The 19,200-nt window shown below is 33.5% G+C and overlaps 2 protein-coding genes across 6 annotated transcripts in view; one reads left to right on the forward strand and one right to left on the reverse strand.

Annotated features, from left to right (window-relative positions):
• Positions 1–19,200, forward strand: part of LOC129912126 (proline dehydrogenase 1, mitochondrial) — a 246,369-nt gene that overhangs the window by 210,667 nt on the left and 16,502 nt on the right. For all 5 annotated transcript variants that reach the window (XM_055990248.1, XM_055990249.1, XM_055990252.1 and 2 more), the window contains one exon: positions 4,747–4,924. In XM_055990248.1, the coding sequence (XP_055846223.1) occupies positions 4,747–4,924 (178 nt within the window). The remainder of the gene's footprint in view (positions 1–4,746; positions 4,925–19,200) is intronic.
• On the reverse strand, positions 8,806–12,061 carry LOC129912125 (uncharacterized). The gene is made up of 2 exons (XM_055990247.1): positions 11,484–12,061; positions 8,806–11,373 (listed from the first exon to the last, which is right to left on the reverse strand). Exons 1-2 carry the CDS (start codon positions 11,561–11,563, stop codon positions 9,237–9,239), a joined length of 2,217 nt encoding a protein of 738 aa, XP_055846222.1. The 5' UTR covers positions 11,564–12,061; the 3' UTR covers positions 8,806–9,236.

The raw sequence follows: 19,200 nt of genomic DNA on the forward strand, positions 1-19,200 counted from the left end.
TTGTCACAAAACACTTATATTTAAACTAAGAGCTCTTGGTTTTAACGAATCGTTTTTATTTTGGATTTCATCTTATTTAGGAAATAGATCTTATAGTGTGAATTTCAGAAATGAACAAGTTGATCAATTCTTTATTAACTCTGGTGTTCCCCAAGGCAGCCACCTCGGTCCATTGTTATTTATAATATATATTTATGACTTGCCTTCAATTTTGAGAAACTCATCTATACTTATCTATGCTGACGATGCACAGTGGTACCGGTTTCTAAGAAGGGCGGCCATAGGGGATTATAGTTAGGATAGCAACAAAATATACTTGAATATGTGTGTTAAAAACAATTGTTTTATAAAGAAATCTTGTATATATTTAATAACAAAATGTACAAACAAATGATAAGTTATTTTTTTAAATTATTTATTTGGTTTTTTTTCAATTTCAGTCATAATTTTTATGTTACATTTTTTCAGATTTAAAGCTTGCTTAATATCATATATTTTTATAAAAATATGTGCAAAAACTTAAGGAAAACATAAAAACTCAAAAAAAAAAAAAAATTTTTGAAAAAGTTATAAATATGAGAAATATGGGTAAAGTTGAAACAATGAGTGTGAAAGAGTCAGTCGTAGCCCGTCGCACTTATTCGCAGACAGATTCAATTGTTTAAGAAACTACACGTGCTAGAGAAAATTTATGTATATGAATCATGTATTTATATTGATGACAACATAGTTAAAAGTTTCGGTAAAGTGAGAAGAAAAACAAAAGTATGGAATTTGAACCTGTCCTTTTCTAGTCTGTTTTTTATTGAAAATTTTAAATAAAATAGAATTGTAAACTCTTTAAATAAAGTACATACCTTCAACTTTAAGTTCCATAACAAAAAAAAACTTTAAAAATAATTTTAACCGAAAAATACACTTAAAAGTTTAAGTTGATTCGGGACCAAAAATAAAGCATTGAAATCAGACTTTTTTCGACAACTTTTCATGGTCGATATGAAAAGTTCCGTTATTTTCTCAAAATGTCTGTTATGCTATCTTAAAGAATAGGCTTTTTATAACAAATATAACGAAAAATGACGTCATTATATTGACATCGATATTTCGGCCTATGGCCTACTACGCTGCCGTGCTAAGCAAAAAGGGCGCATATCCATTTTTGTAGTTTTGAGATAAATGCATTTCACTGACAAGAGAAAAGGTTGAGAATTGTAAATGTGCTCAATTTCAAAAATGATTTTAAGCAACTTGTAGTAGGAAAATTATAATTTTTAGTTTACACAATAATTATATATTGTTCAAGCTTCCCAAATGTGTATCTAATTTTTTTTTTTTTAATTTTTAGAGTAAGTAATAAATGCATTTTTCTCTTGAGGAATACAGCGGAGTAAAATCGTTGTGCTCATCTTCATTGACTATTTTGAGCCACTTGGATTTGAAAATGCGCTGTTTTTAGTTAACACATAAATGAAGTATTGTTTCAGGATGTCAAATATGCCTTTAACTCAATTTTGGATTTTTGGCTCATGCGCCCTTTTTGCTTAGTACGGCAGTACGGAACCACTGTGCGATGTAAAAATTTTTAAGAAAATAACATCAACAAAAGATTGTTTAGATTTTCAAAGTGATCTGTATTCATGGTGTAATGAAAACAGTTTTTAATAAAATTTAGACAAATGTAAAACAATGTGTTTTACACGCAAAAAGAACTTTATAAGATATGGCCATCTGTTGGACACATCTCCACTGGAAAAATTATCCCTCTTTTCCGATCTCGGAATTATTCTTGACCAAAAACTGACTTTCATTGATCACTACAATGTTATCGTAAAAAAAGCAAATTGAATTTTAGGATTTATTAAACGATTTGCTCGTGAGTTCCAGGATCCTCACGTCGTAAAATTACTTTATGTGTCTTTTGTGAGACCAGTTCTAGAATACGGCTGTGTAATATGGACACCACACTACTCAGTTCACATAGACCGCCTCACAAATGGTTTTTCCGAAAGTACTTTTCCAGCCTGGATTTCTATGAATTATTTTTAAGAAAATGTCAAATTTTGTTAAACAACAAAAATTTTATAAAAAACATTGGCCCAATTTGTTATATGGCCACCTAAAGAGCACGCAAGGGTTAATCTTAAAAAATTGGCGAAATTGAGATCGATTATCACTGCACAACAAGGTTTTGGATGAATAAACTATACAATACTTTTCCAATGGTTTTTGGTGTGCTGAACTCGAATCCGGAGTCAGAAACATTCTATCAGCTCTAGTTTTTGAAATATTGCCATTAGAAAATGCAAAAACACGTTTTTTGGCTGATAGCTCTGGTCAACAAAATTTGACTATTTTTATTATGAATAAACCAAACTATACTTTTCCAATAGTTTTTGGGGTGCTTAACTCGAATATGAAGTCAGAAATATTCTATCAGTCTTAGTTCTTGAAATATTGCAGTTAGAATCTGCGAAAAAAACGTGTTTTGGCTGTTTTTGAGGTCATGCTTTGATGTGAGGTACCTTATTTTGGCATATTTTTTAACGGTTTCTATAAGAACTGTTTTTCTTCTTTGAAAATCTGTTTGAATCTTTCCGAAATCAGCTTTATTATCTGAGATATCTTAAGTTTAAGTACGTGTGTTTTGGCTTATTTTATCAATAACGTTATTTCAAACTGCAGTAACTTCAAATTAAAATATCTCGGATTATAATAAAAGATATCGCAAAGATTAAAACAGATTTTTAAAGAAGAAAGGCAATTCTTATACAAACCTTCACAAAAAGTGTTGCAAAAAAAATTCCCACACATTGCAGCATAACTTCAGAAACAGGTGTTTTTGCATATTCTAACGGTAATATTTAAAAAACGGGAGCTGATAGAATATTTCTGAATTCGGATTCGAGTTCAGCACACCAAAAACCTTTGGAAAAGTATTGTTTGGTTAATTCATCATACAAAAAGCTCAATTTTGTTGTGCAGTGTTATAATTGTTGTTTTTTTTAATTTCCTTTGAACAAGACCTCTAATAGGACGCCATAGGACGACCTACCCTCATCGTTATACCAGTTGAGAGTTATATTTTCTGAAAGCTAGTGTCTAAGGAAATAAATTGCACATGGGTTGCCTAGCGATATCCTGTCAAGGCATAGGGTTGCCAGGCCTTAAAGTTTATTTTTGCGTTTTTTTTAACTTTGACCTCTAATATCTTTAGAATGGTTAGATTAATGAAAAAAGTTAACAAGACCTTTTTTGTGGAGCAATCAATTTCCAACAAGAATATGTCTTGCGCGTTTGATGATTATAATTTTTCAGTTTGTTACAAAATTAAGACCAAAAAACGAATTTTTAAAGATTTTCTCAATTTTTTTACCTCAAATATCTATTCAACGGTTAGATAAACGAAAAAAGAGTATAAGGCCTTTTTTGTAGAGCGTTCAATTTCCTACAAGAATCTGAAAAGAAATTTGCTAAAAAGTTAATTAATAAAAAAATATTTTTTTTTAGTAGAAGCTTGATGTAAAAATGGAAAATTGCAAAGCGGAGGACCTTCCCATTAATATAAAGAGCTCATATTTGGTGTGTATATTCTAGAGGGGTCTAGCAATCGATTTTTCGGAGTACCAATTCAAAAAAAAAATTCGATTTTTTTTGACCCACCCTAATATATAGTATAATACTGTATTTAATGTTTTTTTTTAGTATATAAATTTAATATTAAGATGTAATGTAACGTTAGTATTTAACGAATTAAATAAATATATTTTGCAATTTACTTGTTGATGTGTTAATTGTTTTGCCTACTGCAAGTATTGCGGTATCGTCAGCAAAAGTAGCTACAATTGTGTTTTGTGTTTTGTGTTTGAGGTATATCGCGTGTGAATAGAGGGTACAGAATGAGACCTAAAACACTACCTTGTGGTACTCCAGCCACTATTTCCCTAAAGTCTGAGTAATCATTTCCGGGTCTAACGCAGAAAACTTGTTCTCTAGGTATTCTCTAAGAATGGTAAAGAGTCCTTCAGGTAGGACTTGTCTTAATTTGAATTTGAGACCCTTGTGCCATACTTTATCAAAAGCTTGAGACACGTCAAAAAATTTTGTTGTTATTTTATTTTTTCCAAATCATGATTTTTTTCTGAAATCATGATTAGAAACCATGATTTTTTATTTTTTCATTCGGCAACACTGAAGGGCGCCTCAACTTACCTGCCTCGAGAAGGTAAACCTCAAATTACCAAATATTTTCTACCGAGCTACGTAAGGAGAACAAAATAACAGACGACCAATCGGTAATGATGTCAAATTGCTAAGTATACTGCAGATGTGCAAACTGGAAAACATATCTAATTTTAATGACCATAAGAAAAACCAAAATCAATATAAAATACCGAGATGAACTGCTGGAATGAATATGGACGAAGACGAAATGACAATCCCTATGAGTTTCCTTTATAGAATCTCAACGTTAGCCCAGACCTCAAAATAAACTTATAAACTTTTGTACACAGTCTTTTGCAAACAAGCCCATAAAGCTTTGCAGATTCCTAAATACATATTGTAAAACATTTCGAAATGCAAACAAAATTGAACTAAAAATTTTAACTAAAAAATAACAAGAAGTTCAGATTCCCATATGTACAAAATGCTCTTGCTAAGTTTTTTTTTTGATTTTCTATATAAATAATAAACATTTTTTTTTTCTAAAGACAATAAATAATTACAAGTTACAATATTTATTTCTAGTTGCTCAAAGATAACAACGAAGATGCTAAGCGTATTGGGATCATGGTTGCATCGCACAATGAAGATACTGTCCGTTTTGCCATCCAAAAAATGGACGAAATCGGTATAGAACCAGAAGACAAAGTTATCTGCTTTGGTCAGTTATTGGGCATGTGTGATTTTATTACCTTTCCATTAGGTGAGTTTATTTTATTTCATCTTCCTATAAACTTTTTCAAACCGAATCGAAACCGGGTTTTCGAGAAAAGAAAATCAAAAACCTCATTCAAAACAGAAGTTTTAGAATATATTTATACCCTCGATATATTATGTACTCTATGTACTATGAGTCAAAATCATGGAGGTGGAAAGTTTGATGTCCAGGCATTTTTTTTTATCAAAACAACAAATTAAAGGTTTTTCCTCATTTACCGACTATAATAAGAGACACGCATATAGGAAAAAATTGAGGTCGTAAAATTTTAGACCGAGAGCCCACAGAAGATTTTTGGAGTGGATGTATATCCGAAAATGGGTCATATTTAGAGTGTAAATAATAGCCTCCTGCTAAAGAATTCGAAAGTCTGGCAGGTTTATTTCACGGCATTCTATGGTGCATTTTTTCCCTATTGTTGTGGAGTATATAACCACTTTTTTTATACAGGGTGATTCAGGAGTAATGTGCCAAAAAGCTAGAGCGTGTAGGTTAGGTCAAGACAAGAAAAAAATCGTACGGGAAGGGGGGGTCTATTCCCCCTCGTTTAGCGGGGAGGGGCAATTTAAGAAAAAATTGACTTATTTTGGACAGCTAAAATCCATAGGCAGCGAGCACCCCAGACATAGTAAGAAAAATGCTCAGGTAAGTTTTCAGGCGTTATCAATGAAAAAAAGTTGATCAATTCAGGGTTAATCCAATACGCTATCACTTTAATGTATCCTTACTTAAGTCTGAATGTTTAAAAAATAGTTGACGAATGGTTAATGTTTTATAAATTAATTTATCAATAAGCCCAGCCATGTAAAAACAAAAATAAAGAGGTTTTTTAGAAAAAAGTAGTTTTGGTTTTTTGTTTATTTCTCGAAAATCACAAGATATTTTTCAATCTGGTTTTCTGTTTTTGTTTAAAAATGAATAAAAGCATCGAATTTTAAAAACTAAATTAGTACTTAATTACATGAAATTTTGAAAAAAATTACTTTGAAATTTTTTTTTTCAATTTTTTTTTCAAAATTTTGATTTTAAAAATTAATTTTTCAAAAACTATGCCATAAAATGGCTTTGTTTAAAATGTTTGTAAAAGACTAGGGCTTTGGCTTTACAAAAAGGTGTAGCACGTTATTGTAAGTATAACCGTTGATTTTTAATAATTTTTTTTTCCAAAATAAGTCAATTTTTTCTTAAATTGCCCCTCCCCGCTAAACGAGGGGGAATAGACCCCCCCTTCCCATACGATTTTTTTCTTGTCTTGCCCTAACCTACACGCTCTAGCTTTTTGGCACATTACTCCTGAATCACCCTGTTATACAGGGTGTCCCACAGTCACCGCCTCAAACGAAAACCATGGATTCCTGAGGTCATTTTAAGTCGAAAAACTTAAGAGGTAATTTTCTCGTTTTCGTCCCGTTTTCGAGTTACCACGGTTTTTATGATTTTTAATCTCTTTTCTCTTATCTAGCTTTATCTTTGCCAAACTACGTTTGATTTGAAAATTTTTTTTTTAAACCAATCAAGAATTTATTACAGTTTTAGTTTGTCTCAAAACTTTTTTTTCTGCGGACAACCGTTTCTCCACAATTTTGCATCACACACAATTTTCTTCGTTTTTTAAGTTGTTTTTTTCACTTTCATATCATTTAAGTCAAAAAAACACGTTAATAAGTATTAATTTTTTGTGCTTTTTATTAAAGCCCAGTTTATTTTCATAAAAAAAATAAGTTTTATTTCATAAAAAAGGCTACTGAAATTAATTTAAAAAAATAAACAAACTAAGTGAATTAAAAAAAAAATAATTTTTAAATAAAAAATTAATTTAAATGAATTAAAAATTTGTTCTTTTCTTAACCACAATAGCTCAGATTTTTTAATTCATTTAAATTAATTTTTTATTTAAAAATTATTTTTTTTTTAATTCACTCAGTTTGTTTATTTTTTAAATTAATTTCAGTAGCCTTTTTTATGAAATAAAACTTATTTTTTTTATGAAAATAAACTGGGCTTTAATAAAAAGCACAAAAAATTAATACTTATTAACGTGTTTTTTTGACTTAAATGATATGAAAGTGAAAAAAACAACTTAAAAAACGAAGAAAATTGTGTGTGATGCAAAATTGTGGAGAAACGGTTGTCCGCAGAAAAAAAAGTTTTGAGACAAACTAAAACTGTAATAAATTCTTGATTGGTTTTAAAAAAAATTTTTCAAATCAAACGTAGTTTGGCAAAGATAAAGCTAGATAAGGGAAAAGAGAACAAAAACCATAAAAACCGTGGTAACTCGAAAACGGGACGAAAACGAGAAAATTACCTCTTAAGTTTTTCGACTTTAAATGACCTCAGGAATCCATGGTTTTCGTTTGGGGCGGTGACTGTGGGACACCCTGTATAGAGAGCGATATCTTGATTGCAAAAACTTCAGTCTCAGACGTTTTATTTGCGGTATTCCACTTGCCAGACGTTCCCGAAAATGGTAAAAAAAAATTAGTTTTTGATGTCGGAGGTATAACCACAAGAATGATATACCACAAAATCAGGAAAAATACCACGATTACAAAAATCTAAATCCCAGACGTTGTATTCACGGCATACACCCTACCAGACGTCATTGAAATTGTGAAATGCATTTTTAGAAAAGTTAAGCAAATTTTCTTTAACCTTAAATATAACTATCTTATGGTAACTCTTAAAAAATTATAACTACTTCTTGATAGAAAATAAATTTGCCCCAGACGTTTTAACCACGCTCTTACTCCCACCAGAATTACTAAGTAATCAAATCTTCAATTGCATTACAGGGAAATTGAATTGTAATCGAATTACTTTCCAATTACAAGGGAAATACAATTACAATTAAATTACCGTGTAATTCCATTGTAATTTAAAAAATAAAATTACAAAAGTAGTAACATTGTAATTAATTACACTGTGTAACACTCAAAATATACGCGAGCGAAGACCTATCACTTTTTGTAGAGCTAGTCGCACTGATTACGAAACGTTATTTAAAAAGTGCCTAACATACATAAAAAAATCAAAAATGGGTAAAAATTTAATTTAATTTTTGTTACACAGTGTTATTATGTGGAGTGTAGCATGTGGCAAGGAGCCAGTGGTGGCAAGAAAAGTTATCTGATTAATCACTAATGATTACTGATTACATTTGGTAATCAGCTGCAGTGAAGTACTTGGGATTGAGGCTCGACACAAAGCTAACCTACTGGCAACAAATAAAGCCAGCAACGGAAAGAGAGTGGAAGCGGCAGCAGAAAATGCTAAGCAGCTGACCATACAGAAGTGGCAAGAGCGTTGGTGCGCAGTAAGCAGAGAACGATGGACGGCGAGGCTGATCAGAAATGTGGCTGAGTGGAAACGCCGGAATTATTATTATTATTATATTTCGGTTTCTCGTTTTTACGGTTATTTATTATATTTTCAAAACCTAAGTCGAACAAAAATATAATAATTCTAATTCAAAAATTTGCGAACAATATGACATGAGTCTAGTATTACCGACTTTTGTACTTTTCCAATGAAATTTTCATTGATTTCGAGTTCGCGTAGATGTTTCCTCACGTTCTTTTCTACGATCCCTGTTGCACTGATTATAAGTGGTATAATGTGCACGCTTCGTAGATTCCATTGGGTTTTTATATTCATCACTAGATTTTCGTATCTCCTTCTTTTTTCATCATAAGTCTTCTTTTTATTGTGGTTATTAGGGACGGCAAAGTCGATCAGTACGGCTTATTTATTTATTTTTTATTTAATTCGTTAAATACTAACGTTACATCTTAATACTAAATTTATAAACTAAAAAAAGAAAAAAAAATATTAAATACAATATTATAAATAGGTATGTATGTACATTAAAATTGTGCATTAAAAAAACTTTGTTTGAAACTCTTACTCTTAAAATTAACATTAAATGTGTTGTTTCTCTTGTCTACTACCGTTATATCAGGCCGATTATGTTCATTGTAGTTGGTATTGCGGAGCGTTCGATCGTAGAGTATTTTGACTCTGTCGTTTTCAAGAACGGCTTCTGGTTCATAGCGGTAGTAAGGCTGGGGTTGGTCTGTAAGCCCAAAGTTCTGACAAAGTTTTTGGTGGAACAATTTAGCGACGTTGTTATGTCTTCTGAGATAGTCCGTTTGTACCATACTTGTACATCCCGATATGATATGCTCAATTGTTTCATTTGGATTGCCGCATCGACGACAAATATCCTCAGCTGTATTGTCTTTCATTATACATCTCATATAATTCCGGGTAGCAATCACTCCATCCTGTATTGCAATTATAAATCCTTCTGTTTCGGAAAACAATTCTCCTGCCTGAAGTTTGACGTTTCTGTATCAACATTTTCGGCCCTAAGTGCATAATAGTGTTTTCCGTGTAAAGGTTTTGCAGCCCATGCACGTCTTCGGTCATCTATAGTGGGTGTTTGCGTGTGAATGTGGTTCTTTAGGTTTAATGGTGTTAGATTGTCGTCAGCTCCAATAGTTGCTTTGACCAGGTTGGAGTTTAAACTTTGCTCGGTGAAGTATTGTCTGAGTGAAGTTATTTGCTTGGTGTGCATGGTTTGGAGGTCTATGACGCCTCTTCCTCCTTCTCTTCGCGGCAACGTCATCCTTTCTATGCATGATCTTGGGTGGTGGAGGTTGTATTGGGTCAGGATAGTCCGAATTTTTCTTTGCAGGTCTGCGAGATCTGTTGTGGACCATTTTATCACACCGAAGCTATAAGTAAGTACAGGTATGGCGTAGGTGTTGATCGCTTTGATGAGATTTTTCCCGTTTAAATGTGATTTTGCACCCTTATGTATGCGTCCTTTGAACTCGCTAGTAAGATCTTTTTTCATTTTCGCCGAGTCCATTCTGTTGCTTTGGGCTGCTCCTAGGTAGGTGTAGATTTCGTTTTCTTGCATCTCTCTTATTCCATAGATTTGATCTTGTGTTGATGGCGAAATTTTTCCTCTTACAATACTCAGAGTTTTGCATTTACTTAATCCAAATTCCATTTTTAAATCTCTGCTAAACATGTTCACTATTTCCAGAAGATAATTTAAGTGGGCTTTTGTGGATGCGTAGGTCTTAAGGTCGTCCATGTACAACAGGTGGTTTATTTTAAACTCGGAGTTATTCGATTTGATTTTGAACCCGTACTTGCTAGAGTTGAGCATGTTGCTGAGTGGGTTAATGGCTATGCAAAACCATAGGGCACTGAAGTAGTCTCCCTTAAATATGCCTGATTTAATGGGGATTTCCTTAGTTTTAAGTAATGTACCGTTCTTAAACATCTCTATGCATGTTTTCCACTTGCTCATAATATGTGTAAGGAAGGAAATAACTTTTGGGTGGATGTGATATATTTTGAGGACCTCGATAAGCCAGGTATGTGGTATACTATCGAATGCCTTCTTGTAGTCGATATAGCTGACATATAAATTTCTTTGGTTTTTTGTAGATTGTTCGATAATAACTTGGTCCACAGTAAGTTGTTCTTTGCATCCTCGAGCACCTCTGATGCAACCTTTCTGTTCCTCACATAGCACTTTGTGCATACTTAAGTGGTCGTAAATTATTCTGTTCACACATGCTGTCATTAGCTTGTATAGAGTTGAAAGGCAGGTGATGGGCCTTCCATTTTCTGGGTTTCGATTGAAACCATTATTTTTCGGTACGAGGTATGTAGTTCCTCTAACTAGGAAGTCTGGGAAATCTGTCGGTGTGTTTAGGGCTTGATTAAGGAGGTCCAGCAATTTCGGTTGCGTAATTTCAAAGCGTTTGTACCAAAAATTTTGTTTTCTATCACTTCCTGGGGCTTTCCAATTTTGGGCTCTTGCTAGAGTTTCTTTAAGGATGTTCATTGAAATAGTGTTAGTTATCATCTCTGGCATTCCACAAAATTTTTCTTTTTCTTCTTTGATCCAGATAGTATTTGGGTCATGTTGTTTTGGGGTAGCCCAGGTGTCTGACCAGAAGCGTTCGACAGCAGTAATGTCAGGCAGCTCGGTGTCGTTTTTTTTTTGACTTCTCAGATTTCTGTAGAATACTTTTTCTTTGGTATTGAAGGCCTTGTTGTTATCGCGTCTAGTTAAAGAATTCTTAATTTTTCTCTGTTTTGAGATCTGTACAGATAGTTTTTGTGTCAGTGTATCCAGTACGAGGTTTGCATTGCTATGATTCGATTCATATCTAGAGTGGTTACGATGTTGGAAGCATATTGCGTTAACTCTGTTTAGCAATCTCCTCGCACGGTTACCTGCCAGAAAGGCTTTGATTCTATCGATCGAACTTCGTAGGTCAGCTATCTTACTTTGGATTCTCTGTAGTGCTACGTTGTGGAGAGGTTTTTGTCTCCTGACACTGGTTATTGGTGTAAGTTTCTTGCCACACAATCTTGCTACGGTAGCTGCAGCACAGTAAATCAAGGTGTGGTAGCTGTGTAAATCTGATACTCCCTCCAAAGCCAGGGGTAGAACTGAGTTGTTCATGATACTGATGATCTGGCTGACTCGTTTCGAGGTGTTGATTTTGGGTATGTTTGGTCGATTGAGGGGGTCGGTTCCGATGAAAATAGCTTGTTGTTGCGCAAATTCAAATTGAGAGATTGGTGTAACATGGTCCCCTCTTTGAGGCTCGGGATCGTTCGTGGTCTCTGTTACATCGCTGTCATTTTCAGCTGGTTGATCGGTCACATTTGTGTCATCAGAGATATTGTGTTAGTTGTTAGGTCCTATCTGGTTCTCAACTTCAGCTTTTATTGCATTTCGTCTTAGCTCAGGAACAAGGTTATTACGTCGGATTGCGCGTATTTGGTCGGATAGTCGTTGTTCAGTAACGTTAAATTCTGAACATTGAGCGATAAACAAGGTTCGTAGTCTAGATCTGTATACTGTCATATCTGTTTCACATTTGGTGACTATATAATAAATTCGCAGTAAGGTTTCGTTAACATTTGTGGTCCATTTTCTGCGTTGTCGGTTATTCCCTAGCGTGATAGCTGCAATGGTTTGTGCCTGCTGATCACTTGATTGCTGGGTAGTAGTACTATTGTTGTTGTTCTGTAGCTGACTTCTCGCACTTGGCCCAGGTACCAAGCCTTGTGCGCGGGAGTTAGGGTGCGGTCCTATTATTATTATTATTATTATTATTATTATTATTATTATTATTATTATTATTATTATTATTATTATTATTATTATTATTATTATTATTATTATTATTATTATTATTATTATTATTATTATTATTATTATTATTATTATTATTATTATTATTATTATTGTTGTTATTGTTATTATTATTATTATTATTATTATTATTATTATTATTATTATTATTATTATTATTATTATTATTATTATTATTATTATTATTATTATTATTATTATTATTGTTATTATTATTATTATTATTATTATTATTATTATTATTATTATTATTATTGTTATTATTATTATTATTATTATTATTATTATTATTATTATTATTATTATTATTATTATTATTATTATTATTATTATTATTATTATTATTATTATTATTATTATTATTATTATTATTATTATTATTATTATTATTATTATTATTATTATTATTGTTATTGAGTTTCTTAATTTCTCAACCTCTATGAGGTTGGAAAATACCTATCCCGGGCTATGCCAAGGGACTAGGCTCTGTTGTATTATATCATATAAAAAGTGTTGCGTTATTGCAGGAATCTTCTTACTATATTGCATATTGCGAGTAAAACTGCTTTTTGCATCGACTCCAAACTATGCTCCATATTTATTTTCTTAAGAGTTTGTGTGAGGCTTTTTGGAATCAATCCTGTGGCGGAGATGACGATCGGATTAATCTTTACTTTTCTGGCTACATACATTTTTTGAAGTTCATTCGCCAATTCGGTGTACTTGTTAATTTTTGTACTGATGGTTGTTTGAATATTATGGTTTAGTGGAATCGCTACATCATATATATCGATGTTGTTTTCCATTTTGTCAAACAAAACTATATCAGGCCTATTTGCAAGTATAGTTCTATCCGTGATTATAGTTCGATCCCAGTACAGCACTGCATTCAGATTTTCCAGGACAGGCGGTGGTTCATATTTGTAGTATGGTGTATACTTGGATATTAGCTTGTAGCGCAATGCTAAGTCTTGGTGAAGGATTTTTCCAACATTATTATGCCTGTTGGTATAGTCATAGCTGGAGAGGGTGGTACAGCCAGCTATGACGTGATCAATAGTCTCCCTCACAGAGCCACATCTTCTACAGCTATCACTAGCAATGTCTTCTCTCATTACAAATTTCCTATAGTTTCTGGTTGGTACTACCTTATCCTGAATGGCAATAACGAATCCTTCAGTTTCTGCATAGAGCTCACCTTTTTTCAACCACCTATTCGAAAGTTCAGCATCTACATGGCTTTCAGCGAGATCTTTCGGGTGAATTCCATGTAAGGCTTTTGATTTCCACAAATCAAGTTGTTCGGTAGCTGTTTTCAGATTATCTGGCATTGGTAAATTGCTTGCACTTAGGTTAAGGGGTGTAAAGCTGTTGTCTGCCTCGATGACGACTTTTATTAGTTCTTCAGATGAGAGGGACATGAAATAATTCCTTAGATTAATCTTCTGTTGGTGGTGAAGTGCTATAATGTCTACCATCCCCCTCCTACCTTGCGATCGGGGTATTGTCATTCGTTCTATAGCACTTTTTGGGTGATGAGACTGTGCTCTCGATAGAAGCGTTCTGACAGACATGGCTATCTGGTCAAGGTCGGTGTTAGACCACTTGAGCAGTCCAAAAGAGTACGTGAGTACTGGTACGGCCCACGTGTTTATTGCTCTTGTTTTGTTTCCAGCATTCAGATCGGTCTTCAAAATTAGTTTTATTCTGTTGCTGAATTCCTTTTTGAGGTGCTCTTTTATTTTCCCCAAGCACAGCCCCTTCAGTTGAAGCATGCCTAAGTACTTATAGCTGTCCCCATCAGCCAGTTCACTGATGACCTGATTTTCATTTATTGGATATCCTTCTGCTGTAGTTTGGACTATTCCTCTAACTAAGTTAATGATTTTGCATTTTTCTAAGCCGAATTCCATGCTGATATCATCGCTAAAATCTTTCACAATGCTGATTAATCGATGCATTTTGTCTTTGTTTGAGGCATAGAGTTTAAGATCATCTACAAACAGCAGATGGTTAACGCTTGTGCTTTGGCTAACTCCTTTTAACTCGTATCCGATCTTAGATCTTTTAATTAGTTTGCTAAGTGGGTTTAGTGCCAGGCAAAACCACAACGGGCTGAAGGCATCTCCTTGGAGTATCCCATTTTTAATATTTATCGGGTGACTGCTTTGCCCCCCTTAATGTAATTTAACATTCCATATGGACATGAGGTGCTTTAATGTGGTTATGATGTTGTTACTTATTCCGTAGAGGCGTAATATTTCTATCAGGTACGTGTGTGGTAGAGAATCGAATGCTTTTTTGTAATCAATAAAGCACATACTCAAATTTCTTTTCTTTTGTACGGCCTGCTGTACAATTACAGTATCTATTATAAGCTGATCTTTACATCCCTTTGAATTTCTACTGCAGCCTTTTTGCTCTTGGGTTATTATATTATTTCTACTGCAGTGGTTATAATACTCTGTTTGCGATTATTTTTGTTAGTAGTTTGTAGACCGTGTTTAAGCATGTTATTGGGCGATATTGTGCCGGGTCTCCTCCATCTCCTCCTTTAGGCAACAGATATGTATTTCCTCCTGCTAGGTAGTTGGGTATAATCTCTGGTTGAAGAAATATTTCCGAGAAACATCTTGCGATATGAGCATGTAGAACCGAAAGGTTTTTAATCCAGAAGTTGTGAATTTTATCTGGTCCTGGTGCCTTCCAATTCTCTGTTTGGAGTATAGCTTCTTGTATCTCCTGTGTAGTAACGACGTCTTGACTCATTGGTTCAACATTGCTTGCTTCCATTTCTTCTTCCTCTAACCAGATTGAATTTTCCCAAAAGTTTCTCGGTTCGGACCATATACTCGACCAATAGGTTGAAGCAAGTTCTATTGGTATAGTTGGGATTTGTTCATTCGGGTTTTCTTTTAACTTACGGAAGAACTTTCTTTGGTCTCCTTTGAAGGACTTATTTTGTTGTTTCCTGGTACAGTTTTTCTTATACCTTGCCAATCTCTTGCTAGATGCTGCCAGTTGTTGCCTTTTCTTGTCCTTGATTTCTGTAAGTTGGTTTACAGTCAGTTCGTTATGTGAAAGAGGTTTTATAATTTTGTTAACACTGCGGATCAGCTTCATCGAAGGTGTTCCCTTAGTGAATTCTGTAAGTTGGCCCATTTCTTTACGAAGATGTTCTACTTTCTTTTGAAGTCGTTTTTCCCACGCTGGTGTTGTTGGCAAATTGACTGCTACTCTACTGAGGTTTTCTTGGGGAGCTATCGTTCTCAACCCAAGTGTTCTTATTATTGCGACTGCAGAAATATAAATAAGGCTATTGATTTGGCTTACATTTTTGCTATTATCAAGGCACGTAGGCAAGATCTGTTGGTTTAATATTGAAAACATGTTGTTCACTCTTGGGGTTATTCTTAATTTTGGCAAACTCTCCCTTCGGCTAGGGCAAGTATTTTCCAACTCTTCTTTTGCCGATCTGAAGTTGTATAAAAGACTTTGCTGCAAAACATTTTCATTTTCACTTTCCGCAGTTTGGCTTGTAACGCTTATCCTTCTATTTCTGGAATAATTAATGTTATCCGACGAAGTTAAAGGCAGAAGCTCATTTTGACCGTGAGAAAGAGCTATCTGTTCAGTGGTCTGTGGTCTGTTATCCTGGTCAGTATGGGGCTCCGCCATCACTGGTGGTGGACTATTTTCTGCTCTAAGCTCTTGAGAGACATGCGTTCTAATGTCGTTGATCTCCGTTACACTAAGTAGGTTCTTTTTTACTATTGCCCTTCTGCGGTCAGCTATGTTCTGTTCAGAAAGGTGATTGAGTTCCGGAAAAGAACGTAGGAACAAAGCTCTTAGTAATGGTCTGTAGACATGTAATTGGGTTTCTAGTTTTGTGGCTAGGTAAAAACAACGAAGGACTTCCTTATTCATTTGGGTTGTCCATTGAATTCGTTGTCTTGGCAATCCTGCACGGGTGGTTGAGGTGGTAATCGGCCTCAAAACACACCGGGCATGCGTGATAGACGTGGTTGGGTTATTGTTGATGGTTGCTTCTTCGGGTTCCCCGACCAGTGCCCCATCTTGCAACTGGTCACCAACAGTTTGCATGCTGCCATCCCCAGTGTTGGCTCCAGGTGATGCCTCGACGACCTCGAGCAGCGGTATGTGTTCTGAATTTATATTATTTTGTATCTCCATTTTGGTTTGGGTTGTTGGTTTACAGTTTTCCTTCAGTTGAGTGAAAGGCCGCTCCCACTGGGAGGACAGACGCCCACCTTTATGCTGTCTGGTTGCCAGTTTAGGGTGAAGGATTTTGATGTTGGGATAATTAGTTCGGACAATGTTTCTCCACTTCGACCTGTTTGACACGGGTGTCCCTGAGTCAACATAGCTCTAAGTTTCTTCAAAACACGTCCTTAAGCCCTTCCGGCGCGTCAAGTCTCTTATTATTATTATTATTATTATTATTATTATTATTATTATTATTATTATTATTATTATTATTATTATTATTATTATTATTATTATTATTATTATTATTATTATTATTGTTATTATTATTATTATTATTATTATTATTATTATTATTATTATTATTATTATTATTATTATTATTATTATTATTAATATTATTATTATTATTGTTATTATTATTATTATTATTTTTATTATTATTATTACTATAATATTATTATTATTATTATTATTATTATTATTATTATTATTATTATTATTATTATTATTATTATTATTATTATTATTATTATTATTATTATTATTATTATTATTATTATTATTATTATTATTATTATTATTATTATTATTGTTATTATTATTATTATTATTATTATTATTATTATTATTATTATTATTATTATTATTATTATTATTATTATTATTATTATTATTATTATTATTGACTTTTGTAAGAATTCTCAGCTCCTATGGAGCTGGAAAAGTACCTATCCCGGGCTATTTTTTTTTTTTTTTTTTTTTTTTTCCACTTCAGATTCTTTGATGTAGTCAGCTTAGAGCAAGCTGTATACTACTATCAGAGGGTTCATCATTAGTGCATGTGTTAGTAGTTAGTAGGACAAAAACAATCAAATACTATCCACATGCACAATATACAATTAATATTAGCAAAAAATGATATACTAACATAAATACAATTTAAAAATCTAACTAAAACATTAACTGACAATCACGTCTGTGGAGCACTGGTTCGAAATAAAGTTTTTAATTTCATCTTGCTCATATTAAAGTCAATATCGTTTAAATTATAAAGTTTGCTCATTCGGTTAAGAGGCTCGTTTATACCATAGTTTGTTCTATGAAAGTCAATATGTAAGAGTTCAAATCTTCGTAGGTGGTGAGATCCTCCCGGATAGTTAAAGCCAAGGCAACCTAATAAGTCAGGAGCGTCAATTTGGCCATTAATTAATTGATGAAAGAATATAATATCGTTATTAACACGTCTTTGTTGCAAAGTTTGCATGTTTAAAAGTTGAATCCGCTGATCGTAAGGTGGTAAGTTGTAAGGATCTGTCCAAGGTAGACCCTTCAGAGCAAAGCGTATGAAATTATGTTGGATTGATTCTATACGATTCTTATGAACCTCATAAAATGGACTCCATACTTGGGAAGCGTACTCGAGGTGGGGTCGAACGTAGCAGTTGTATAGAGAAAGTGTGACAAATGGATCGTCAAACTCCTTTGCCCAGCGTTTTACAAATCCAAGCATTGAGCTCGCTTTGTTTACTATGAGATTAATGTGTTCGGTGAATTCTAAGTTTGAACTGAATTGGACACCCAAGTCTTTAAAACTAAATACTCGACAGAGCTTGTGTTGCGATATACAATAATCGAAGGCATTCGGGACTCGTTTTCGAGAGAAAGTAATTGTTTGGCATTTGACTGGGTTGAGAGAGAGACCGTTTTTCCCACACCAAACACTAAAACTGTCAATGTCAGCTTGTAGAAGGATCCGGTCATGGTTGTTTTTTATTGTCTTAAAAATCTTCATATCATCGGCAAATATGAGAATTTCACTTGAATTTATGCATGAAGTTACATCATTTATAGCAAGTATAAAAAGAAATGGACCCAGATGGCTTCCCTGGGGTACACCTGAGCGAGCAATAAAGGGGTCAGAAAGACAGTTCCTGAATTTAACTTGATAGGATCTTTTCTCTAGGTATGATTCTATCCAGGCTATAAAAAAAGGCGGAAAACCAAAAGCTTTTAGCTTGAAAGAAATAATTTTATGATTTAATTGATCAAATGCTTTAGAAAAATCAGTGTATATGCAATCTACTTCACTTCCTTTTTCTAAAGCATTTGAACATTTATGTAAAAAGGTAAGAAGATTAGTTACAGTTGATTTTTTCCTCATAAAACCATGCTGTTGTTCACATACTAGATTCTTGCTGAAAAATGCAACACTCTCACAAACAACTTGTTCAAAAATCTTCGGAATACACGATAGTTTTGAAATAGGTCTGTAATTCTTTATATCTGTCTTATCACCCTTCTTGAAAATTGGAATTAGAAATGATGATTTCCAAATGATGGGAAATTTTCCAGATTTGATGGAAAGTTCAAACAAATACGTAAGGGGCTTAGATAACGAGTTTCTACAGTTTTTCAATAATATTGGAGGAACACCATCTGGTCCAACTGAACAATCGTCATTCAACGATGAAAGAATTTCTAAAACAGTACTTTCTAGTAAAGGGATATTGTTACAACACGTTTGGGAATAGCTTTGTAGATTTCTAAAAAATGTTTCGTCAATGTCAAAAGCTTCATCAACAAAAGATTTACGGAAATTTGTCGCAAAAGCATTGCAAATATCAAAGGTTTTTTGCATTGGGACGTTTTCATAAATAAAGTTTGCAGGGTAGCCATCTGAGTTTTTCTTTGAGTTAACGAGTTTCCAAAAAGACTTAGGATCCTTTTTTAAGCTATTTCCTTTTTCTGTCAAATAATTGGTGTAAAGTGTTTTTGAAAGAGATTTAAATTCTTCAAACAGAGCGCTATAAGAGGCGTAATCAGTTAGAGATAAGGT

The sequence above is a fragment of the Episyrphus balteatus genome, chromosome 2 (genome assembly GCF_945859705.1).
Source record: "Episyrphus balteatus chromosome 2, idEpiBalt1.1, whole genome shotgun sequence".
In the NCBI taxonomy this organism is placed as follows: Eukaryota; Metazoa; Arthropoda; class Insecta; order Diptera; family Syrphidae; genus Episyrphus; species Episyrphus balteatus.